This window comes from Gymnodraco acuticeps, unplaced genomic scaffold (genome assembly GCF_902827175.1).
Source record: "Gymnodraco acuticeps unplaced genomic scaffold, fGymAcu1.1, whole genome shotgun sequence".
NCBI classification, from domain to species: domain Eukaryota; kingdom Metazoa; phylum Chordata; class Actinopteri; order Perciformes; family Bathydraconidae; genus Gymnodraco; species Gymnodraco acuticeps.
In genome coordinates this window covers 158,294-185,000 of record NW_022989789.1, presented here as the reverse complement: position 1 = coordinate 185,000, position 26,707 = coordinate 158,294, and the positions used below count along the sequence as shown (strand labels likewise).

Here is a 26,707-nt window from a genome sequence, read left to right as displayed (position 1 = left end):
ACAGGCCTCTGGTGTATGTGGAGGTTTGTTAGCGTGACAATGGGGGTGAGCTTAACTCTGATATCTTTTGTTGACCGTATGATTCGGTTTGTTTATTGTTTTGATTTCCAATATTAAATATCCTTAAAACGTCAAGATCAGTACAGACTTTATTATTTATACGCGTCACATCAGTGAGCGAAGTTTAGCCTCAAAGCGGCCGTATTCTTTGGGAACATAGCCGCCACAACTCTTATTGGACGAAACATTGTGCCAGAAATAATAAGATAAGATAAGAGAGTACTTTATTAACCTCAATTTTGGGATTTTACATTTATTTTGTACAGACTGCTGATAGATGTGGATATAACTGACTTCTTGCACTCTCGTTAGACCCTCTTCATTTCGTTACATTATGCATTATGTATTGACAATAAAGTAATCTAGTCTAATTTAAAGGTAAAATGTACAGTGAGATTTTAAGTCCAAGAGAAGCTAAACAATAATAGAAATACATATACAACTTGGCAGCTAACGCACTTCTGCTTATCCGGCGCTTTTGAGGTATTGTTTGTTTGCAAACCGTTTCTCATGCGTGCCTTACGAATGTATTTCAGCACAGGAAGTGAAACAGGCCTGCTGTCTATTATCAGTAAACCGAATATATTCTGCCGCTATTAATAATCTGTGCAGGGGGAAAATAGAAAGAGGAAGTGTGAAGACTCAAAACGCATGGCAGAGAGCTTCATATATATTTTTAATGTAGTTATAGGAAGCCACCAGATTTAGAAATGTCTCTCTTCAAATCTCCCTGAAATCTATTGATGTGTGCAGGTGTAAGAGGATGGTGGTGGTGATCTCTGATGAATACCTGGACAGCGACGCCTGCGACTTCCAGACCAAGTTTGCTCTCAGCCTTTGCCCTGGTGAGAAACATCACATGAAAGGAAACAGCGTCTGACAAACCTGTGCATGCATGCGACTGTTTTGTATTCAAACATTGACAGGTTTAGAGAGCATGACAGATGTGACGGGTAAAACGATAATGACATTGCAAAAATGTACAGATATTGAAAGTAAAAATGGTTTAATGAACATATTAAAACATCTATTGACCACAAAGCCCTGCTGTTATTGTCTGTAAGCAATCAGGTCCTAAATAAGCTGCAAAGGGACTCCATACTTTATTGATATGATTTAGAGCAGGGGGGTCAAACTCAAATACACAGTGGGCCAACATTAAAAAATGGGTACTAGTCGAGGGCCGGACTGGTTCAATGTTTATTGCAGAACTTATTGAAATGAACTTATTGCACATATTAAACCTGGAACTAACAAAGCTTAAATTATTGCCTATAAAAACAACATTAAACATTAAATAATCAGCTGCATTCATTTCTTATGGCTCTATCTGCAGCTTTTCCAGAGTCATTTCTTATGAGTACATTTTCCCACAGGCCAACAACAGCTTCAAGAAAACTATTTCCCTCAAAGAGAAAACCAAACATGCCCTGTTGTCCTGAGAGAGAAAGTGCAGAAGGAAACATCCATTGAACTCAGTGTGCTGCTCTGTGATGCTAGCTCAGATACTTGGCATCTCATCTTGGGGGCAAGGTCATCAATGTTTGGGCTCAGGCTCTGAGCGGAGGAGACCCTCAGGATGGAGGGAAGGTGTGCGTGCAATATACCGGCGGGCCAGATCTAATAGGAATTAAGAATTATCCTGCGGGCCGAAATTAAATCCACCACGGGCCTGATTTGGCCCCCGGGCCTTGAGTTTGACTCGTGTGCTTTAGAGTCATATTTGGGGGATTTATCTATGCCTAAAATTACAATTATTTGCCCCTTTTTGTTTGTTTGTTCACCGAGTAAAGCGGCCTTGGGTCCCTTGAAAGGCGCTATACAAATGTAATCTATTACTATTAAAATGCACAAGATGTTTACTTTCTTACCAATTATGTTATTGATTTCTTTAAGACCCTCTTTTCAGAAATGTTGGATATATGCACATTTTTAATAAACAGTGAACATGTCTGTTATTTAGCACTTAAATCCGGCTTCATTTTACCTCGTCTCACTGGTAGTCTATGACTAATCTTAAGTTGAAGTTCCTTTGCTCTATTAGTTGTCAAACAGCCATATAAGTTGAGATCATTTCACACCTTACTCTCAATTTCAAAACCAAAGTCATTCTCCCTGTCTTTTGTAATTGTAGCCGTGTTTTTCTGCATTGTCCCAGAGAGTAACCCAACTTTTTTTGAATATCTGTTCCTCTCAGGAGCTCGAGGGAAGCGTCTTATCCCAGTGAAGTACAAGCCAATGTCAAGGCCGTTTCCCAGCATCCTTCGCTTCCTCACGATATGCGACTACACCCGGCCGCTCACACAGGACTGGTTCTGGAAACGTCTCGCCAAAGCCCTCGCACAGCCAGCCAGTCATAGTTAAAGGCGCCTTTTTTATTATTAAACATCATATCGTTAAAGTACGTGCAATTGCTTGTGTCACTTATAATTTACTCGGTCTATTTGTGTTTCCTATGAGGATGAAATGGTGATTATTATGAAGCTAGACAGGGATACCAAATATCAGCAAAGTTCTCACACAGTTATGTTTCGGGAATATCAGGTTGCTGCCGCCGTTTTGTATTTATGTGAGGTACAATGTGAGGAGGAGGTGTTTTTCTTCAGAACAGCATGTAATTCTCTGTTAAAGCTGGTTTTTTTTGCGCTTGCCACTTCCTGTTATGAGGCAACTTCTCGATGAGATTGTATCTGAAGAGGAAGAGATTTCAGATTGTTCCACTAAAGTCTACTGACACCTACCTTTATCTCTCTTTCTGTAATACTTTTGTATATGCTAAGATGTAATGTATTTGACTTTGAAAATAAATTGAATGAGTATTATTTCCTTTAATAAATGTATCACATTTTAAAAAGGTAGTTTCCTTTTATTTCAGAAGCAGAATTCATGTACTATTAACCCAGAGGGGGAAAATAGATTAAAAAGAATCTGCAGTATTAAAATAAGAATATATTCCAATGTTGTCCAGCAGGTGTCGCCAGTGTGCAGAACAACGTTATAAAATCAGAGGTGTCGTTAATTGAATGCTATAAAGAAGACCTCAGCCTAGTACATTTGACAGTTAACACATCAACATCCAATCACAGAGCAGCGTATGTGATACCGTCCAATCAGTGAACAGGGTGGTCTGGAGCAACGCCTCTTTTCACACGGGTATTTTATTGTTAATATGTGCCCTGAGTGTGGCCTGTCAGGTAGAATTTCCCAGCCTATGCTCAACATAAAAGTGCTTCATCAATGAAATTATTTTGGGTTCAAATGGATTAAGTATGGGATGTGATTATTTGAAAAAAATCATGTGGTTTGTCGGATGTATGAGAAGAATGGATGCCTCTAAGTCCTTCAGCTGGGAAAATTAATCACCTAGTATTGAACAGCCCGCCATTGAAAGTGTGGCGGAACCCACACGCCTTATTCGTTTTTAGGCATGTTTAACATAATATTAAAATACTATGTGTAGTGTTTGTTGGTACCTAGAAGGGGAAATGCAAATACATGCAGTCTCAAGATAAATAAAGCTACATATTTGTGCAACAAACCTTTCAAAAAGTCACTGGCACAGTCAGGGTAATTAACCGGCAACCTGAGCTAATAATAATTCCCCCTTTTTAATGACTGTATTGGAATTCAGGATTTACGCCCCTCACTCAATATGGCGACCGGGGAGGTCCACATTTGCTCAGTAGGAATGCGGTAGGCGGGGCTGCGAGGCTCGTGTCAAACTTTGGGAATGACAGGAGTGCTGCAGGATTCGCAAAGAAGGGGAAGTGTCGCCCTCCTGTTTGGATTACTTCTTTTACGCACAGTGTATGGGATTGACCACATTTTCTGCAGATAGTAGACGTCCCCCCAGCACACTCCTCAGCCATGTCCGAGGACCAGAGCCCCCAAACCTGGTCCATCAACAAAGATGACTATGAGCTACACGAGGTGATTGGTATGTATGTGGTCCTTAGCTTTGTTAGCTCAATGTGTTAACCGTGGTGCAGTTAGCTCCAATAAAGTGACAGCTTTAATTAATTCACGTGTGTACATCAAGAAGAAGGCATGTTATATTTTCTGGAGCTAGGATAAGATCATCGCGTTTGGCCGACTTGGCAATCCTAGCCGGGCGGTGTTGTGTTTTAGTCAGAGATACACTAACCCCGTCCACCGGGGCTACGCCGGGGCATTAAACTATTACGTTACTGTTTTCAGGTACTGACTATTTGCTGGAAAATAACTGCTTTCATTGAGAATTTGAATATTGATTTTAACTGCTATTCATAGTACATTATAGTATAGTTTTTTCTTATTTGAACACTAAAAGGGCGTAGTATCAATGACATATAGTGGTGGAAGAAGTACTCTAATAATTTACTTAATTAAAAGTAGCAATTCTGCAGTACAAAAATACAAAAATAAGTGAAAGTCCTGCATTCAATCTGTACTTAAGTAAGCGTGCAAGTATTAACATCAACATATATTTCAAAGTACTCACTATGCAGAATGGTCCATTTAAGCACCATATATATTTTAAATTTCTGTATTAAAATGATTGGTGCATTAATGTGTTCAATCCTTTTAATGTTGCATAAAGTGGGGTTTGTATGAATTACTTAACATTTAATAATATATGTTTATTTATTAAGTACAATACTTGAGTAAATGTACTCAGTTAGATTCCCCCCATTCCCAAATATAATACACTTCATATGAAAGCATATCACTTTTTCCAAAACACTGGTGTTGCCACTGCAAAGTCCAGAGATTAGACTCGATGGTCCTTCGCAGAGTAGAGCTGTTTTGGGCAATTTACTGCCTGAATGAATCCAGTTATGTGAGAGCAGTTGGAGAGGATGAATCAGTTTTGAAGGGCTCTTAAACACGTCTCTAAAAGGAAATGGGGGGGGGGGAAAGTCATTTGAGAATTTGCTGGGAAACATAAAAAATGCTTTGTTTTATCAGTCTGCTTTGTATGTATCACTTTGGACACATATAACTCACCTTTCCAGGCAGCTGTACTTTATTTGTTCTGATATTTACCACCCCACCTATAACCTGACCCTGTCGTCTGCTCAGAGGGAAGGAGTGTGTAACATATAAGCAAAGTATTGTCCTCTCAAATCACTACATTTGTGCCTCTGGTTTACTTTAAGTGGTGCTTGCTTCCTCTTCAGGGAATCTGTGCATATAGAGGGTCCATTCTGCACGCCTTTTGTATATTTTCTAAAACATACTCAGATTCAACCCATTTCTACTTTCTTGGAACATCTGATCTGGGGTACCTCACAAGATAAACCCTGCAATTTAGCATGAACACAGACAAAGCCCCTCTTGTATGGAAACCAGTTCTGTGGCATTTCTCTACGCAATGTGCAACACAGATTGTTAGGTTTGGTGAGGCTATTTCCAGGTTGTACTGGGTAAGAAGAATATCAATTTGGCTTAGGAAATAAACGGTGTAGTTGTTGTCTAAATGACATAAAAGCTGACCACTAGTTGCCCTCGCACATCTAAAGGATCTACCTTGTTTAATATCCAATCGTAACTCTCTCTGGCTGTGGTCCAAGGCTCCTCGTAAACACAAGTTAGACAGGAAAAGTCCTTCTGGTTGGCATCTGCTTCTGGTCAGGTTTAACCTTGCAGAAAGTCCTGTGGAGTTTTCCTGCTCTCTGCCCTCTTATACAGTCTTTCTATGACTACCTTATTTCCATTGCAGCTTTAAAAAATGAGCTTTGGGTCTGAGGGACGCCTCGAACGAGATAATTGATCAGTAAATCAAACAATAGTCAAGTTTTCTTCCATTTCGTTTATCCATTTTTAGTGAACACTCTTTAAATCTCTTGCTGTTCTACCAAATCAGAATGACTTCCTCAGATCATTCTCCTCAGGTTACCTTCTTAGTAACTAGCCTCAAGAGAACAACTACTGCGGGGGAAAGAGATCGGAGCCTCAATAGGGAGGTTTTTTCACAGAAACATTGTGTGTTGATGTTTGGACGATCTTCTCGAGGTTGCACAACAGTCAGGGGTTGTTTTGGAGTGTGTATTCTTAGAGGAGGGTTATACAAATGCAGTATTGACTCCTTCAGATAATTAGTTCAGCTCACTGTTTGTGTAGGAAAGATAACATAAATAGATTTTTTAATTTGGATTTGTATCTGATTGCGATCAGATACAAATCTAAATTAAAAAAATCTATTTATGTTATCTTTCCTACACAAACAGTGTTTGTAACACGAGCTGTGTGTCTCTTGCTGTTATCTGCTTCTAGCATCACTGAGTGAATAAAGAAGTTGATTTGATTGGAAATGTTCCTCATAGTCAGTTCATGTCCCATCAGAACGTGCAGCACAGTACGTGCAAACATTGAAGGAAATTGTGAAAAGAGACCTTCTTGTTTGAACTCAGTATCCAAGAGATATTCGAGTAAAAACAGCCTAGAGGCGATCTCTCCTCAAATTGTTTGTCCGACTAACTCTTCAGATTCTCCTCAGAGTTTATTTTCACATAGAGAAGCAGAAAATCCCCAACATTTTAAAGCTGAAAACTGGAATTATTAGGGATGTAACGATACCAAAAACACGCGGTACGATAATATCGCGATAACAAGTCCACGGTACGATATTTATCGCGATATTGGAAAAAAACATTTTATCCTGCCTTTTATTTTATTTATTTTTAACTTGAATCTGATTTGTACATCATTTTAGTAGATAGTAGTATTTTAAAGTGTCAACAATATAATAATCAGACCCTGCAATAAAATAAATCAATTTTCACTTTAGTTTTTCAAGTAACTCAACTCTAACTCTCTCGCTCACTCGCTCACTCACTCACTCGCTCACTCGCTCACTCTCTCACTCACTCTCTCACTCGCTCACTCACTCACTCGCTCGCTCACTCTCTCACTCGCTCACTCACTCGCTCGCTCACTCGCTCACTCGCTCACTCACTCACTCGCTCACTCACTCACTCGCTCACTCGCTCACTCTCTCACTCACTCGCTCACTCACTCACTCACTCACTCACTCACTCACTCACTCACTCATCAAGGTTATCCTTTAGGAATATGAGCATGTCCACATTTCCAGGTAGAAGCTGGGATGTTTGGGTGTTTGCAAAATCCCCTGCTGTGGAAACAACTCTCTTGCTTGGTACTGATGTTGCTGGGACAGAGAGATATGCTTTGGCTATGGGTGACAGCAGTGGGTCAAACTGCATTGTCTCCACCACTTCAACAACAATACAGTTGTTGCCAAGAAGGTGAGGCTTATTGACAGAGATATAGATATACTGTTGGTACTTGTCAATGTCTCTAGGTCTGTACTTGTAGCCTGTAAATACCATGTCCTTTTGTGTTATCTGTTGTTTTATGTTCATGTTGTAACCTACTTGCTGCCATGTTGGACAGGTCTCCCTTGAAAAAGAGATCGACGATTTTGTCACGACGGTATTGAGACCTTTATTTATCGTGATATTCGATATATCGTTACATCCCAAGGAATTATCTGTCATTTTTGCTTCAAATAATGACCTGTTCCTTAGTGGTTTACAAAACTCCAGTAATATTATATTCTAGAAAACTTATCAGACAATCAAAAAGCAACCACTAGACTACGATTTATTGTCAACATTAAAGCTGAGGCCATTTCAATTATTAGTATATTGTATTCTGTGATATCTGGATAACACACTAAGTCAAGTAACAAGTTTACGATACTCAACAAGAGATAATTAAGCAATAGCTCACGACAGGCTGTGGTATATGCTCATTATATCACAGCTAAGGGGCGTGGTTCGGCCCGACGCGAAGCTTTTCAGCCCAACTGTATACAGTTAAATCGACCGGACTTCTTTCTGCAGATGTGAGCGTCCTTAACAACGGTCAATAAGTCCTTGCTGCACATTATCCCTTACATGTTTCCATCTTAAGCTTTGTTACTTAGTTAGTTTCGTAACGGACGTAATGTAACGGTTGTAGCTTTTCTCAGATGCGGAGCGATACTGACTTGTTGTGAAAAGTAACTACAATTCTACCCGTGGTATACGCTCATTATATGACGGCTAAGAACCAATCAGATTGCTTGATTTGACTTGTGCGTTTTTATAATATGACAATTTAACCCAGTTACATTTATATCAACTCACAAAAACCACTAAAATATGATTTGACAAATTCATTACTGGGCTCTCGCAGACATTTAAGTGAAACACTGATCTTTTTAATACTAGCAATAAAATAGACCTTGTCTATAAAGTGCCACATCGCTCAATTGTAAATACTGTACAGGGTTACATGCCATAGGAATGACTTTAACTTTGGATCAATGTTGAGTCAGAGGCTACTGGTAAGAAGAAGTGTGACATTTCCTCGTTGTACCTTTCTATGAATAATGTGAGGAATGACATCCAGGTATGCAGAGGAAGTGTTTTAAAAGACGTCAGGCGCAAACTGGCCCGGTGAGAAACAGACAAACTGATGGTGACCTCATCCATGAAGAAGCCAATCAAAGACCAAGCTAAAACGATAATTGTGCCTGGCATAAATATTCAACAAGTATCCGTAGCGTTTTCTGATGAATGAAAATTACGTGTTTTTTTTTTTACCAGACTGCTTTCTGCGGATTGACACAGTCCCTTGATCCTCCTTAGCAACAGTCTTCTCTCCTTAGCAACGGTCTGCTATCGTAAAACAGCAGACCACTGGAATGCTCTGTTGACCAATCAGAATCAAGTATTCAACCTGAGCAGTGTAATCATTTGGTCTTATCTAATGAGTACCACGAGACACTGAGATTTAAATAGTTTCTTGTCATTTTAATGGTGTTTTAATGATTCAATTAAGTGTTATGCTGGTTCTTTGTCCACGTCCTCAGTAAGCTTATCAATCTGTCGACTATTCCCTTGTGTTTCCCCATCTTTTCAAAGACTTCTTAGCCATGCGCCAGAATAGAAAGAATGCAAACATTCCATACTGGGACGTCAACTCCCTAAAGAGCAAACATGTCAGCTATCGGCTTAACGGCAAAGCAGCACACGAGTATTTAGGGTTAAACAGGAAAGTTCATTTGAAAGAAAAACCTCTTGCCTGTCCCGTTCACACTTCGCCTGGTCGTAGTGTGATAATCTACGGGCTTCACTTGTTTTGAGAAAACATGCTTACAGAAAACATTGGATGCTTTTTTTCAAAGATCATGATTGTTTTGTCAATGCTCCCCTCACAGCGTGGTCACGCTCTCTTCCCCTCTGTGGCTCAGTTCAACATCCAGAGAGATGCAATTACATTTATGATATAATCAAGCGTGTGCAAAGATTTAATCATGAAGTTACTTAAATGTACAACAAATTGTATTTTTGAGAATCGACAGAAGATCTTTGAAGTAGTGTTTTCGTAACGAGCTGATCCTGTTCTCTTTTATGAAGTCATTTTAAAAGCATGATAGAAGAGGTACCATGTAACAAAATGGTTTCTCTGTATTTGACCCATCCTAGTGTTAGGAGCAGTGGGCTGCCATTATGAACGGCACCCGGGTGGCAGTGCCTTGCTCAGGGACACCTCGGTAGCACTTGGTCTTGCCGGGACTTGAACTGGTGACCTTCCAGTTGCCAAGTCCCTATCGACCTCACCACCACCGCCCACTTCAATGCAGCCTTTACATTCGTTCCAGATTAGATGTTGACTCTTTCAAAGCCCCGGCACTAATGCAGTTTCTGTGCCTCCTTTGGGATGAAGACGTTTTGTGACGATCTTATTTTCTACGACTGACTTGTGTCCCCCTGTGTGCATCGTAGTATAATCACTGCAGCTTTGCTTCAAACCTCAAAGGCTTCTCTGAGTATTTCATAATCATGTAACTGGATAGTAGAGACGTGACTCCTCTGAGCAGAGCAACCTTGTGCTAAGCTTGGAATCCATATCAAAGAGCATCAGGTCCATGTTAACTCAAGGTCCTGACTAGCTGCTGAATGGCTCTTCTTTTTGAGACTAATTGGCTGGCCTTGGTGCCCCTTGACCTGACCCAACAACCCCCCCCCCTTTCCACACACACACACACACACACACACGCTCCCCAGCTTGTCCATCCACCCCTGACGACTGGCTGTTTGTTTGGAGGAATTTACACGCCAATGTGTACCAGCGGAGCAACTGGCTCCCATCACTGGCCGCCCTCCAGGGGGTTTGTTTGGTGGTGGGGGGGGGGCTATGGAGGATATATTTACAGCCCCTAGTTTTGAGCTTTGGTGGAGTTATCTGTGATTTCTTTAATGCGTGATAGTTGTGCAACTCCAAGCATTAGATGGCACCCGCTATAGCTTCAGGAAGTAGTCTTTATCAGCCATATTCGAGATTCAAGGCTTTTATTGTCGTGTGTGCATAGCGACAGTGTAGTTATGACAGTCTTAGGTCACAGACTCCTCCAACAGTGCAACACAATAAAACAGATAAAATAGTGCAAGTAAATAGAATATAGTAGAAATAGTGCAGAATAGTCTATACAGTAATTGGAATATCGATATATATATAAGTTGCAAACAGATGAATGTTATGGATGTTCTTTCAAAAGTTCAGGTGTTTCTCTGACTGTTTTTGCGGGTATTAAAGTGACTTTAGTCGATTAGGGTTGGAGATTTGGGAAAACATGACTTGCTGCAATCCATTTGATGGATAGTGCCTCTTCAATATGATTTGTGAGAGATACATTTTTTTTGTACATTATTTGCATTATCATAAAAAAATATATTAAAATGATCATGGAGATTAGTTTTCTTTGAGGAGAATGTGAACAATGTTCAGTCACTCGAATACAGTTTCGTTGACCACATATTTAGCCTTTTACCGTATATTTGCCTCACTGCATTTTAGATATTGCACCAAACTGTTTTACTTAATTTAGATCAAACTAATTGTGCAGCCCTCGTGTCAAATACAGGAAATTACAGGGAAATGGTTAATAATCTCATGTTATTCTTCTCCCACGCAGCCTGAAGCCATAACTACATTGAACAAAACACAGTTAAATAAAAAGCAGTCGCGTCTTCAGGGACAGCTTTACTATTTGGCCGCAGCTACTAAGAGCGAGCAGGAGGTTAGGAAAAGGTTACTGCAGAGTGAACCAACGATCACTCTTTCAGTCCTGCTGCCATAGGACAATGTGCTCCAGGCATTGCTCAGCATCACGTATACTCCCGAAGTGTGTGTGTGTGTGTGTGTGTGTGTGTGTGTGTGTGTGTGTGTGTGTGTGTGTGTGTGTGTGTGTGTGTGTGTGTGTGTGTGTGTGTGTGTGTGTGTGTGTGTGTGTGTGTGTGTGTGTGTGTGTGTGTGTGTGTGTGTGTGTGTGTGTGTGTGTGTGTGTGTGTGTGTGTGTGTGTGTGTGTGTGTGTGTGTGTGAGTGAGAACAGGCTCTCTTAGGAGGGAGACAACAATCCTTCACTCTACCACCAATATCCAGGATGAAGATTAGTCCACTCTTGTTGGATTCAAACTTTAATCAGATTGTGTTCAAGTGGTGTCCAGGTTTTGAAATCTGTTAAAGGCGGCCTAATATGTTCACACACAGTACATATGTACTTTAATTGTAAATGAATCATGTGTGGTCTCCTTCTTCTGTCCAGGGCGTGACAACAACACACTAAAGGGAAAACCCCCAAAAGTGACTCCTTTAAAAATCCAGACCACATTGATATTTTACTTGTGTCAAAGGGACCTTTTATTTAAAGGTCCCATGTCATGCTTTTCTGGTTGTTACCCGTCCCCTTGTGTTATGAAGGTTGTTCTGCATGTAAACGGTCTGCAGAGTCACAAACCCTCAAAGTACACCCTGTAGCGAGTAAAACTCTAACACAGAGAAGACCTGTCTGTGCTGCCCCAGAACGCCTCGTTGGACATTTCTCTTTTTCCATTGTTTACTTCTTGGGTATAGTGACGTATTTCGTGTATAGTGATGTTACGTCCGCGGAGCCGTTACGTTTGGACCAATCTGCGGACTTCCTCACACACTCTGCGGGACGGTGCGAGGACACTGTGAGCTGGCTCAGTGGTGTGGGGTCGGTGAGACAACGAGACACCGCGGAACTCAGCCTGGGCACACACACAAACTCCCAGCCAGGCTGCGGGTGTGTGTGTTTCGGGCTGGGTTTTGCTGTGTCTCGCTGTCTCGCAGGCGGCCACTGGGCTCACAGGGAGGGAGGGGGGGGGGGGGGCAGGAGCTCCAACAAGCCGTGTAGGACAGAGGGACACACTATACAGAGATGCTGTATGAGAAACCAATGTGAGTTTGGAAAATTGCACAATATACATTTATTTTAGTAGACCTCAACAATGATCAGTAGAAATGGGACCTTGAACATCCTCCTAGTTATAAAACTGCCATCATGTCAAGAATAATTGCCCTTTTTCAAAAAAGCAGTGAACACAAACTTCAATGTGTGCCACAAATCTACAAAAGGGAATTTGGTTCTCTCTCCGACAACCCTAACCCTAACCCTATCCTCCTGGGGAAGTCTGGTTTGAAAGAGTCACTCCCAACCCTCCATCAGGCAGGATTTGGGAAAGCTGATTCATAATTGATGAACAGAAAGTGAAGCTTTGCCAAAGAGAAATCGGATGAACTGTGAAAAGCAAAACTGTGCTTAACCTGCCTGAACTCGGGAGGATTTAAAAGTTATTAAAGTTTGTAGACGGGGTTAGGGAAGGGGCAGACAAAATTACACGAAGCCTCAGGATGGGAATATGACCTCAAATGATTGTGCCAAAGTTAATTTCCACAACAGCACGGACAGTCTTATACCAGATCATTATTGTACTGAATATTAATCAAAGTGATGTTTTTTCTCGTGTGTTTCAGGGAGTGGGGCCACAGCAGTGGTTCAGGCAGCGTACTGTTTACCACGCAAGGAGAAGGTGGCTATCAAACGTATCAACCTCGAGAAGTGCCAGACGAGCATGGACGAACTCCTGGTAAGAAACACAACACAGAATGTGACCCTTTATTTGTATCCTGATTACGTTATCCTGTTACATGTAATGCGTTACTTACCTATAGGCATGTCTATGGTTTTAAAGGGTTTAGTGCATTGCTAATGTCATCCTGCAGGCTAGCTAGCTAACTGAGCTAGCCACTGATGTGCAGCACGTTACACACCGAGATGTTAAAGTACACACATCCTTGACTCAAGTAGAAGTGCAGATACTCGTGTTTAAAAATACTCTGGTGAAAGTAGAAGTACTGACTAAACTTCTTTACTCAAGTGAAAATAAAGAACTTTGAAATGTACTTCAGTAAAAAGTACCCATAACTAGCAGCTGCTTTAAAGAGTACCTGACCTCCCTTTATATTAATAGAACAATAATGTCATTGTTAGCTAATGAATGTTTCCATGCTGAACAACGGCAACATGACAACGTTTCCATTGGTCCCTCTTCTTTAGAGGAGACCAGGAAATGATGGATACACGGATCGTGTTCAAATCAATAGGCACGCAATGACTCTAAAGAATAATGATCACGCATCAAACACACATTCAGACTAAAGGAACCAGCTGTTTGGAAAATGAGAGAAGTAGAAAGTACAGGTATTTGAGTTCAACATGTAAGAAGTAGAAAGTACAGGTATTTGAGTTCAACATGTAAGAAGTAGAAAGTACAGGTATTTGAGTTCAACATGTAAGAAGTAGAAAAGTACAGGTATTTGAGTTCAACATGTAAGAAGTAGAAAGTACAGGTATTTGAGTTCAACATGTAAGAAGTAGAAAGTACAGGTATTTGAGTTCAACATGTAAGAAGTAGAAAGTACAGGTATTTGTGTTCAACATGTAAGAAGTAGAAAGTACAGGTATTTGAGTTCAACATGTAAGAAGTAGAAAGTACAGGTATTTGTGTTCAACATGTAAGAAGTAGAAAGTACAGGTATTTGTGTTCAACATGTAAGAAGTAGAAAGTACAGGTATTTGAGTTCAACATGTAAGAAGTAGAAAGTACAGGTATTTGTGTTCAATATGTAAGAAGTAGAAAGTACAGGTATTTGTGTTCAATATGTAAGAAGTAGAAAGTACAGGTATTTGAGTTCAACATGTAAGAAGTAGAAAGTACAGGTATTTGTGTTCAATATGTAAGAAGTAGAAAGTACAGGTATTTGAGTTCAACATGTAAGAAGTAGAAAGTACAGGTATTTGGGTTCAACATGTAAGAAGTAGAAAGTACAGGTATTTGTGTTCAACATGTAAGAAGTAGAAAGTACAGGTATTTGAGTTCAACATGTAAGAAGTAGAAAGTACAGGTATTTGGTTCAACATGTAAGAAGTAGAAAGTACAGGTATTTGGGTTCAACATGTAAGAAGTAGAAAGTACAGGTATTTGGGTTCAACATGTAGAAGTAGAAAGTACAGGTATTTGGGTTCAACATGTAAGAAGTAGAAAGTACAGGTATTTGGGTTCAACATGTAAGAAGTAGAAAGTACAGGTATTTGGGTTCAACATGTAAGAAGTAGAAAGTACAGGTATTTGGGTTCAACATGTAAGAAGTAGAAAGTACAGGTATTTGTGTTCAACATGTAAGAAGTAGAAAGTACAGGTATTTGGGTTCAACATGTAAGAAGTAGAAAGTATAGGTATTTGAGTTCAACATGTAAGAAGTAGAAAGTACAGGTATTTGTGGTTCAACATGTAAGAAGTAGAAAGTACAGGTATTTGTGTTCAACATGTAAGAAGTAGAAAGTACAGGTATTTGGGTTCAACATGTAAGAAGTAGAAAGTACAGGTATTTGGGTTCAACATGTAAGAAGTCAAAAGTCGTCCGAAAAATAACTAGTGGAGTAAAGTATTGATACCAGAAAAATGTACGTAACAAAGTATTTGTACTCCACTACTTGTCACCTCTGGTTACACAAACGTTCCTGCTAATGTCACGTCGGTGGAGTTATCTGCCCGTGTGGTCCTCTCTCTTCAGATCCCCCATCAACACGCTGTCTGCACCTGACATGCAGGCTACAGCACACATTTATTTACTTTATTGTTCGTTCTCTCAGGTGTAACACGGACACCCTGTCAGCATTCCAGCCGCTGTCAATCAAACACACAGGAGGAAAAATGCATTTAAAACGTTTCTTTGTACTTAATTTGGCGGCTTTTTTTAAATACTTTTTAAGATACAACTAAAAGAAAACCAAAAAAGACATTAAGACGTTAAAATAGTCCATAAATCCAACCCCGCCCACCCCTACCTCCAGACAGGTCTGCATCAAAGCAATGATGTTGGAAAAAACACGTATTTCTGACGTATTAGGGATGACTTGATGTGATTGTAGATGGCCTTGTGTGTGACCTCTCTACGTGTGATCAAAGGGGGCTGCTCTAACACACGGCTTATCTGTGGTCCGTGCATGTTGGTTCCCACCTCTGCTTTTCATTACGAGCCCTCCTCCAATCATCCCTGTCACTTCAAACACTATTCTGGTTGTTCTCTGAAGACTCCTCTTACTGCCAGGAAACTATTAGACCCACCGCCATCTTCCGGCACGGTGTCTTTATTTCCACTTTGCAATCTCAAACCCCTGCTCATCGTTCACTGTATGAGCTTGAGCATTTAGCTCTCCTGCATAAACATGATCAGGAGCTCGTTGTGTTCTGGCTCTAGGGATGGAAAGGAGTTTTTAAGGTACATTTTTTCATCCAACAAACAGCATAAACTTGGCAAAACTGCATTGGTAAAAGTTAAGATAAGATATACCTCTCGATCCCAAATTGGGACATTTTTTTCGTTGGTAACACAGTTTAAAAGTAGGATATTGGTGTGCAATAAAAGGCATATTTAATGAATGTACAGTGTAAAGTTATAACTAGTCGTCAGTGCCCCTTTTGTTCCACATGTACCAGATGTTTTGGTGCTGTTGTCAACTTTGACCGCTACGTGATTATTGGATTTTTCCTCTCACCACTTCCCAACCCCAAGTCCTGGGAAGTAGGAAATACATATTGTGTATTTCGAGATGACGGCCTGGGGATTAACGGCAGATTTCTCACTGGCGATACTGAACCCTAATTTTTCCCCAACCCCCCACGATTTTGCGGAGGATGAATGGACTACAGCGAGTTCGGATTTCCTGCCTGTGGTTTCCCCCCTAATTCCCCTACCCGGGTTCAACGGCAAGGAAGCATTACGTTGAACCCACATCGCTCCTGTAGAGAATCCTCTTATGATGTAATGCATTGCTGTACTGTTGCTGTAATGGCATAATATATGTACCTACCCAGGAGGTTAGGAAAAGGTTACTGCAGAGTGAACCAACGCACCAATCACTCTTTCAGACCTGCTGCCATAGGACAATGTGCTCCAGGCATTGCTCAGCTGTGTGTGTGTGTGTGTGTGTGTGTGTGTGTGTGTGTGTGTGTGTGTGTGTGTGTGTGTGTGTGTGTGTGTGTGGTGTGTGTGTGTGTGTGTGTGTGTGTGTGGTGTGTGTGTGGTGTGTGTGTGTGTGTGTGTGTGTTGTGTGTGTGTGTGTGTGTGTGTGTGTGGTGTGTGTGTGTGTGTGTGTGTGTGTGTGTGTGTGTGTGTGTGTGTGTTGTGTGTGTGTGTGTGTGTGTGTGTGTGTGTGTGTGTGTGTGTGTGTGTGTGTGTGTGTGTGTGTGTGTGTGTGTGTGTGTGTGTGTGTGTGTGGCTCTCTAGTGGTGTGTGTGGTAACGTTGCTCTATAGTGGCTTCTCTGTGTGACTCTGTGGCACCAGTTTGTGACGGTATTCACTTTGTGACAATAGCTCGTTTATTTACTTTGGTGCTCAGTTTCAAGGTCTTCCGACACGCCAAATACTGACTGGTCGGATCTAATTCAGTAGAAAAGCAATAGTGTGGCCTGGTGTTTATCTCCTATAAAATCTGAGAAGGCTTAACCAAACTGAGCTTGGATATAGCTTTTTTAAAATGTGTAATCCATCATATCACAATCAATATTTGTTTACTTTTGAGATGTTGGAGAGATATCAGTCAATGCTTACAGAGTCTATTAAGCAATGTGATTTCCATTAGGCAGAGAGAGACGGTTTCATTAGACGTCTGCTCTGATGTTGTTATTGATCAGATGTTGAGTTTCTGCTCTGCTGTCTGGGCCCCACAAAAAACATTAAGAGGGAGAACATGTTGATTTATTTTGGCATTTATTGGAAAAGAGCCACAGTAGATGCAGGAAATACAAATATGAACATTTGCAGAATAGGGCCTCTTTAACATGTCTGATAGATTGCATACAGCTAATTCATGCAAAAGCAGAGGAGGGAGAAATACACTATGCTAATGTTATGCAGCTTATGAGTGCAAAACAGATGGTCATTATTAAAAAGCGACTTGACAATTATGTCCGACACACATTACCTGGTTCTTCAGTGACTTGCATATTCAAAAAGCCAATGTGATTATGTGCTGCAGTCGGGCGTGTCACCTGTGGTTTGATTCAAAAAGCCCTGAATGTTTTGTATAGAATCAGAAACAGGTTTATTGCCAGGTAGGTTCACACATACTAGGAATTTGACTTGATGTCATGGCGCATACATGAAATGAAAAAAACAAGAAATCTAATGTAAAACAAAACATCTTTTACACCGTAATAAAATACAGTTAAATAGCAATACAAATTAGAGAACGCAGTAATTTACATGGAAACAGAATTGCATTTTAGAATATAAACTATGAAATGTGAATATGTGCAGAAAGGAGTATGAACATTGTGTGCGTTAATGTAATGCATATAGACTATGATGTGGCAGAGGTAAAGTGTCAGTGGGGGGGCCGGGCCTTGTTTAAGAGGCTGGTAGCGGAGGGGAAGGAACTGTTCAGGTGGCGAGAGGTATTGGTCTTGATGAAGCGCAGCCTCCTGCCAGAGGGGAGGGGGGTGAACAGTTTGTGTCCAGGGTGGGAGGGGTCGGCCACTATCTTCCCTGCCCGCCTCAGGGTCATAGGGTAGGATAAGTGCAATACAACACGACATAACATCAAAAAGTACAATTGTTTATGTTCATATTTAGATCTAAAATAGATGATTAAACAACTGACTCCCTTAATAGGCACTTTTGGCGCATTTCCACTACAGCGCGGTTTAAGCGTGCCGTGCCCGGCCCGTTTTTGGTTGCGTTTCCACTTGCCGTAGTTCCGGCTAGCGGGTACTTTTTCACAGTTTTTCTGGCTCTCCAAAATCGAGGTTCTTTCCGGGCCAACAACCGGGCTGAGTATGCTAGGGAGAGAATCGCTGACAAGGGGGCTACAACTACAACAACATGAACATATTTGACCGTGATTTCATTGTAATACACGTTTCAAAATGATGCCGAAGTAACAACATACTGATACCGGTTAGTGAAAACCATGAATTAATGCTTTGACAAGTCTGCAGACAGACGGCAGGCGAAAAACCCTTTTTAAAATGCGTGTTTTCTGAATGGAGATCGGCTAAGCTAACGTTATATATGCTCCGACCGTCTTCACTCACAACAACGGCCTATACAGACATAAATAAACCAGCGACTGTATTCGCCATGACACAGACAGTCTGTGGTTTGTACTTGTTTAACTTTTGTCTAGTTTCTGAACAGATATGAGGAGCTGTGAGCTCTGAGTGCTAAGAGCTAACGGTTGTGTTGTTTTGTGTTTCGCATTGAAGATGACGTCACGGCTCCGCCTACACTGCGTTACTATAGTTACTGCCCCAGTTCCTAAACTGGAAACGCAGCATAAAGTGAGCCTTGCCTAACTATACCGTACTAAGCCGAGCGAGGCCCTGCAATGGAAAAGCGCCATTAATTATATTTGGCATATGGTTAATTAAATGTAGAAATGTGCCACTGAGGCTCAGGCTTCTGCATTTTGAGGTAAAAATAAATGAGAAATCCTTTACTGGCTCTAAGAAACTAAAATACTTTTGTTTCCTGAACTGCTTGTATAAGTTTCATTTGTTCTATAAAGATAAACTTATAGTACAACTGATGTTATTAAATGACTTAATGTACTTTTTAAAGGACTGTACAGAACGATTAATACTTGTTTCAAAAAAGCCCTTCACAAAGCAAACACATTCCATCAGATGTCAGTCATTTCCCTAAACAGTGAGGACATTTCCACTGTCTTTGCTGCAGTGTCCCCCTCAACAACAAAGAGCCTCTGATTCACACATTGTCTGTCGGGGACAGATGAGAAAACCTGCCAACTGCCAGAGCACGATATCCTCCTGTTCTCCCATTGTTGTTCCTTTCTGGGGTTACCCTGGCCCTCAGAGCTGAGCTGACCTTCCCTTTCCACTGAGCTGAGAACAGAGGGGGGGTGAGGGGATCGTTATTGTTCCCTCTCAGCCGTGAGCATACAGAGACAGAATGACAGTGGGGACACAGAGATGGTGTCTGGACTGGGAGGTATTGGACAGCTTGTTAGATAACCACATTTATTTATTTTGTTAAACTTTTATTGGGTTTTTTCAACATCTCCAGGGCGTCCTCGGGGTCTTAAAAAGTATTCAAAGTTGATAAATCAATTTAGCGAAAATTAAGGCTATTAAAAAGTATGAAACGGCATTTTCCAAGGTCTTACATTGTGTAGCTTGTTTTCAATAAGTATATAAATTGTCCAAAGAGGTTGTGTTCTACAGTCTGCCTGAATGTAATCATTGCGTAGGTGTGTAGTGTGATTCTGTGTAGTTTATTGATGGCATCCCGTTGGATCTGACGTCATCTGAACAGGACATCGCACGCTCACTGCTTGATAGCGCGCGGAGGTCCGTTTACGCCGGTTGTTAAACAGCATCGTTATGGGGAAATGCAAGTCTGCGTCCAAATGGTTGGAAGATAAGGAGGAAGGACAATCAATACTGTATATAGTCAATGGGAGGTAAAGTGTGTCGCCAAGGTAACCGGTTAAAACTCAAAGTGGCGATGAGGTCTTAAAATGTATGGAAAGGGTCTTAAAAAAGGTCTTACATGTGACTTCAGGATTCCTGCATACACCCTGAGTTATTCTCTCAGAGCACGTATCACAAGTAGGTAAACAAATGTTCAACAATGTAAATACTGCTTAACACCAGGGCTAACAACATTTCACACAGACAGAAGACAGACATACAAAAACAGACAAACAATTAAATAAATGAATCGATAACCAGTCAGCTTAAACAAAAATGTCAATAATAAACAAATGTCAGTACGGCAGCACCTCCCCCCCGGAAAACCATGGATGTTTTAAGATGTGAAGAAACAGCTTTGACGTTCAGGGTTCATTCCTCTTATAGTTGCTTTCCAATCTGCTGCATCACGGACAAACCAATGATTACATTGGTGCAGCAACGAGTGTTACAACCCAGAACTGACTTAGTACTTAACCACGTCCATGTTTTTGGTTAGAAGCCTGAAATAAGATCGTTGGTTAACAAAAGTGTACAAGATTGTAGTGTAGTTTATTTGTTTTATAGTGTCGTGGACAGTCCCCATTGATCAACTGTCACAAAAAACAGTAAATGGTGCAGCTTTAGCCAACATTGCTAATGTCCAGCTGTTGTCCCCGGTCAGATGACACCTTTAAAATCACAATACATCAATCAATCAATCAATGTTTATTTTTATAGCCCAATATCACAAATGTTACATTTGTCTCAGTGGACTTCACAGTTTGTACAGAATATCAGTATGACAATATGACACCCTCTGTCCTTAGACCCTCTGTCCTTAGACCCTCTGTCCTTAGACCCTCTGTCCTTAGACCCTCTGTCCTTAGACCCTCTGTCCTCAGACCCTCTGTCCTTAGACCCTCTGTCCTCAGACCCTCTGTCCTTAGACCCTCTGTCCTTAGACCCTCTGTCCTTAGACCCTCACATCGTACAAGGAAACACTTCCAGAGAAAACCCACAGTTTAAAGGGAACATGGGAGAAACCTCAGGGAGAGCAACAGAGGAGGGATCCCTCTCCCAGGACGGACAGACGTGCAATAGATGCCGTGTGTAAATCGAAGAGATAATACATTTTACAGCATATAGACCGAATGTTAGGAAATGCATGTGTCTGTAATAAGAAGATGAATCCACGAGGATGTCAACAATCCTGTGGGAGCCATCAGGGAAGTAGTATGATGAGAGTCAGGCAGGACCACAGTGACGGGTTCAGCCACGACTCGAAGTCCAGGACTCAGATCAGGACTCAGGATCCCGGCGTAGATAGACACCAAAAAGACATTTGGGGAAGCTGGGTTATTGGGAACATGAGAGTACACAGGTACAGACAGACAGAAGGAAGAAGTCAGGTGCCCCCCGACAGTCTAAGCCTACATCATTAGTTATAAAAAAAGGATGAAAGACAAGTAGATACAAGCGAAAGGATAAAAGATAAGAACAATAAACGACACACGTTACACACATACAGTACATGTCACATTTCCAGTAGTATGTCAGTACATACTCCACTCCACTCGTGAAGGTTTGAAGCTTCTATGTGTCATACAAATTGAGAAATCCCATTGTTTTTGCCGATGGAGCCTTTTTGATTCACCTTATTTAGCTCGTTTTACAACTTTAAGGACCCTAAAAATGGAAATAAGGGCAATTCAAGTCTCCGTATTTCAGTTAATTTGGCTAGAAAATAAATAAAGGCGTGTCTTTTTCAATGTTAGTCAACTGGAATAAGTATTTTTCGTCCCAATAGCGCCTCAGACCGACACAGAAGTTGTTGTACCACCTATTGGTCATTATGAAAATGAGCTTTTACGCCCAGCTCACTTCCTGTTGCCTTGCAGAAAACAGATTTAGTGGATCCAAGTGGTGCTGCTCAATCTGAAGGGTGGTGTTGTCTTTGACTCACACTCCACCTTTATTACGACACAAGTCTACTCTGCTGTGGAGACAATTTGGAACAGCTATTGGTCACTACGGAAAAGGAATTGAGCAGGATGAAGATCTGGTTTGACCAAAATAACTTAACTTTGAACGCAAGCAAAACCAAACTCATAATATTTGGGAATCGATCGACCAATACAGAGACGAAACTCACTATAAATGGCGTCCAATTAGAAAGGAAATACAATTCCTTGGAGTAATCATAGACAAGAAATTAAGTTGGAAACCACATGTCAAAGCCAAAATATCCAAATCAATAGCAATTCTGAATAAAGATAAATACCTATTATTAAATCGAGCTTCCTTGTTTACGCTGAACTGCTCCTTCATACTTCCATACATGATCTACTGTGTGGAGGTTTGGGGGAAGACATATAAAACAAATTAGGGCTGCCCGATATTGGAAAAAACTGATATTGCGATATGAAAAAATACAGGAATTGAAGAAAAGACAGTTTTTGTTGTCCGCAAACCATCCTTTCTTGAACTTTAATGATACAATTGGTATATTTTTAACGATATTTAACCGGATGAAGGATTTTAGTCACGGACTTCTGGATCTTAAGTTATCGGAGCAACAAGCTGAGCTAGCTCGGTTATCCTGCTGTGATCTGATCAAGAATGATTGTGTCGAGCTTCCTTGTTTACGCTGTACTGCTCCTTCATACTTCCATACATGATGTACTGTGTGGAGGTTTGGGGGAAGACGTATAAAACAAATTAGGACTGCCCGATATTGGACAAAACTGATATTGCGATATATATTTGTTTCCATTGTGAAATGAAAAAATACAGGAATTGAAGAAAAGACAGTTTTCTTTGTCCGCAAACTTTCTTGAACTTTAATGCTATAAAATGTATTGTGTGTTTTAAAAAATGTATTTTTTTTTAACGATATTTAACCGGGTGAAGGATTTTAGTCACGGACTTCTGGATCTTAAGTTATCAGAGCAACAAGCTGAGCTAGCTCGGTTATCCTGCTGTGATCTGATCAAGAATGGTTGTGATTGGTGGTTTGCTGTGCATGCAGAGCCTGTCACTCACTCAAGAGCCCCTGACATGAGAGCTGCGAGAGTTTTCCTTTTGTAGCGAGCAGCAAAATAATTGTAACATGAGTTCATTTGCCTACTTAATATTGCATGTTCAAAAAAAAAAAAAAGTCCTGCGATGTGAATATTGCGATTATCGTCACGACACGATATATCGTGCAGCCCTGAAACAAATACACATCCTATCTTCATCCTGCACAAAAGAGCCATACGAATGATACATAACACTACCTACAGAGAACCAACAAATACATTATTTATCAAACTTAAAACACTAAAACTACAAGACCTGGTTGACTATAAAACTATCCAAATTATGTTCAAAGCCATAAAATAAAGAAATGTGCGCTTCCTGCACATCCAGCCTCACTATGACTCATGTTTCAAACCTTCCTTTGTCGAGCGTTTTTTCCTCATTGCATCACGAGGCCTCTCTTGTCGAAGGCACTCACCGAACGCTCGATAGTGATGACTCGGCAACAGATGCTGCTAATGCACACAGTGTGAGCTGAGCGTTTATGCTGATGGCACATTAGGTTTTTGACCTACAAGCATCTATTGATTAATGCCTTTAACAAATGTTTACAGCTGCAGTGTTAAGGTTGAGGCACGTGTCACGTTACAACACTCCATTATAAAAAGCTGTTTTACATTTAAGGAATAAGGTTGTTTGTGGTGAAACCTGTAATTAGTGAGAAGATGGATATTGATTTTCATTAAAGAGATACTCATGATAAGCTTAGCACAAAGAGTGGGAAAAGGGAAAATAGATAACAAGAAGGAAGTCCTCTCTGAGTGTGACCTTGATCACTCCTTAGATTTGACAAACAATTATTAAATTGAGTAATTTAATTGAAATTACTACGAGGAACTTTCATTTTGGTGTTGATTTTGGCGACCCCTGTGGACAAAAGCGGTATTGTTTCCAGAATATTTTAGGTATAGAGCGGTGCTTCTCAAAGTGTGGTCCGCGGACCACTGGTGGCCCGTGATCGCCCCCTAGTGGTCCGTGAGTATATTGGTAAAATTTCACATTTAGTTTTCCGCACTCTCACGGGAATATCTCCGCAATGGAGCGAGCTTAAGTAAAACTGTGATTTTGGATATTTGTGGAGTTAGGTGGTCCTTGGTATGAAAAAGTTTGAGAAACACTGGTATAGAGGCATCAGTATTCCATTAAGAATGTTTTATTTACAGTTTATTGTCCTTTTAAGTCATTTTAACTTTATATAACATGTAAAAATGTTCCTTTGACAGGTCACTATACCTCAAGGGCGCTATCATGCAAGGATATCATTCAGGAGTGTAGTGTTTGAACAAAGTGTCATCTATTAATCAACTATGAAGGATACATTATTAATAGTTTTAAATAATATATATATACTATAATGTTTATGTGTTTATGGCAACAAGTACTGCGTCGTTGTGCTTCAGTATGGATCCCGAATAACTCCTTCAGTCATTTGTTAAGTTAAGTGCACCAACAGAAGTGAATCAACGCACTCTGCAGTCAGCAAGATTTCCTTTTTCTTAGCAAGCTCGTCGATCCTCGGATGACTTTAGCACTGTTGCTGAAGTGAAGGATTAGACTTCTGTGCCAACATTACCTCAGCTCCCCTGCTTTCTACCCCACACACACACACACACACACACACACACACACACACACACACACACACACACACACCGGCTGTTTTTCTTTCTTGTGCTTCTGCAGAGATATGCATTTTGTTGACCTAACCTATTTCTCTTCTGACTACCGACGTCATGAAGGTCTTTAAACATTGCACTAGATTTCAAGAATAGCTGCAGCCTTGAAGGATACACATTTACTGTGACTGCAGTCGGTGTATTTCCTCAGGGCTTTTTTCTCAAACTGCTTTATGGGATTCAGGGAGAAAGCTGTTTGAAGAAAACATAAGGAAAGGTTTATTGTTGTGTGTTTCATGGAGGCATCTTACAACCACTCTATCTGGCTCTAATATAAGTCTTTAACCCATTTCCACCAGCTCTTATAGGTACAATAAACAGTCTCATTGATTGGTTTCTGTCTCTCTTTTCTATTTCCTCCTACAGAAAGAGATCCAGGCCATGAGCCAGTGCCACCACCCCAACATTGTGTCTTACTACACCTCCTTCGTGGTGAAGGATGAGCTGTGGCTGGTCATGAAGCTGCTCGGAGGTAAGTGCATTTGTCTTTCACACACTTCCCCTTGACTCCTGCCTATCAACCTCAATCTTTTTACACTTCCTGCAGCGCTGTATTCGGTCACAGTTTGTGAACGCTCGTCCTTAAAGTCATAATCAGAGGGTCCAGAGCTCTTGGCAGGCGTCCCCTCACGAGGACAGTAGGCAGAGCTGCTGCTAGTGATTGCAGGGATAGTGACAGCACTGATCTTCATTGTGTCCCATGTGAGCTGCAGCTCTTTTCCGGCTTTAACTCGGTAACTAATGACAGGGCAGAGGTAATAACAGCCCCGCAGGCAGCCATGTGGCAGCGCTGCAATTAACTAGTGAGAGGAGCACGAAGTGGAGGCCACCACGGAGAGGAAGAGCGCACAATGCACCCGCTGCATCTGTATTGTTTTGTTTGTTATGGAGTGTTTATGGCTCTGGATAAGCCTTTAAGAGTGTTTGAGGCTATAAGACACTTACAGCATGACGGTGAATGTGTCCTAAACAAAGCATTTGACAGGTTTGTGAGGGAGAGCGTCGTCTAACAATCGGAGATTCCCAGCTCCTGCAGTCAACATGTCGATGTATCCTTGGGCAAGATACTTATCCCCAAATAGTTCCCGATGGTGTGTGAATTAGTGTTGCACGGTGTACCGATACTTGAAAGGTACCGCGATACCCTGCCGTTAAAAACTTTACGATTTCATTAGTATCGGTACTTTAAGAATGACGGGGAAAAGTACTCCGGTGAGAAAGCGCCGTTTTAATAAGAGCCGTGTGTGTTCAGCGCTCTGCTTCCACTCCCTGCACTGCAGCCGTGCCTGCAGTCCCTCCCCTCTCAAGCACGCTCCAAGTCCCTCCCCTCTCTCGTGCACGCTCTAAGTCCCTCCCCTCTCAAGCACGCTCTAAGTCCCTCCTCTCTCAAGCACGCTCCAAGTCCCTCCCCTCTCTCGTGCACGCGCTAGCTGCCAGAGCATGTGAGAAAACGAGAAGCATGGCTGCAAGTGGGAGTGCAACTGCCGCTGCGCCTCGGCTTGTTGACAAAAAAGACGCCAGAAGCGAAATGTGGAAGTATTTTAGCGATATCTCTGACAGTGAGGGCAAGCCTACGGACACCACGAGGCCTGTCTGTCAGACATGTTTTAGATCCCTGCAAACCAAGGGAGCCAACACATCAGACTTGGCTAAGCACCTCGCCGACCGGCATCCAGAGCTGTTTAAAGAATGTAAAGACAGACAGGTTAGCGAATGTGATAACATAATTACATCATGCTCAGGCCATGCCCTCAAATCTAAGTCAAACCAGTGTAATTTATTTTGTGACAAACGAAAGTTTTCGTAGTTTGACGAGGCAATTAACGGCAATGATAACTGTCTAATATGGCTATCTTTTTAGCTAACTTACCAATGTGGCTAACATCTGCAATATACATTTTGTCAATAATTATTGAAATGACTGTAGCCTACTATTACATGTTAATAAAATATAAAGTTAACTATCAAAGAAATCACCTAAACCGAAGTATAAAGAAGAGACCATGTTGTAAGAAAACACTTAACAGATAAACTACAATTGTATTGATCATGAAAA

At 41.1% G+C, this 26,707-nt stretch overlaps 2 protein-coding genes across 2 annotated transcripts in view; both read left to right on the top strand.

The window, feature by feature from the left end:
- Nucleotides 1-2,909, top strand: part of LOC117549862 (myeloid differentiation primary response protein MyD88-like) — a gene marked incomplete at its 5' end in the record, with an annotated part of 8,660 nt that extends 5,751 nt beyond the window's left edge. Inside the window, 2 exon segments of the mRNA XM_034221965.1 lie at nucleotides 814-905; nucleotides 2,258-2,909. Coding sequence (XP_034077856.1) covers nucleotides 814-905; nucleotides 2,258-2,424 — 259 coding nt within the window.
- An 807-nt stretch (nucleotides 2,910-3,716) lies between these two features.
- LOC117549852 (serine/threonine-protein kinase OSR1-like) overlaps nucleotides 3,717-26,707 on the top strand; it is a 60,112-nt gene continuing 37,121 nt past the window's right edge. The window contains exons 1-3 of the mRNA XM_034221952.1: nucleotides 3,717-3,997; nucleotides 12,890-13,002; nucleotides 25,018-25,123. Of these exons, the coding sequence (XP_034077843.1) occupies nucleotides 3,928-3,997; nucleotides 12,890-13,002; nucleotides 25,018-25,123 (289 nt within the window). The 5' untranslated portion in view covers nucleotides 3,717-3,927. The remainder of the gene's footprint in view (nucleotides 3,998-12,889; nucleotides 13,003-25,017; nucleotides 25,124-26,707) is intronic.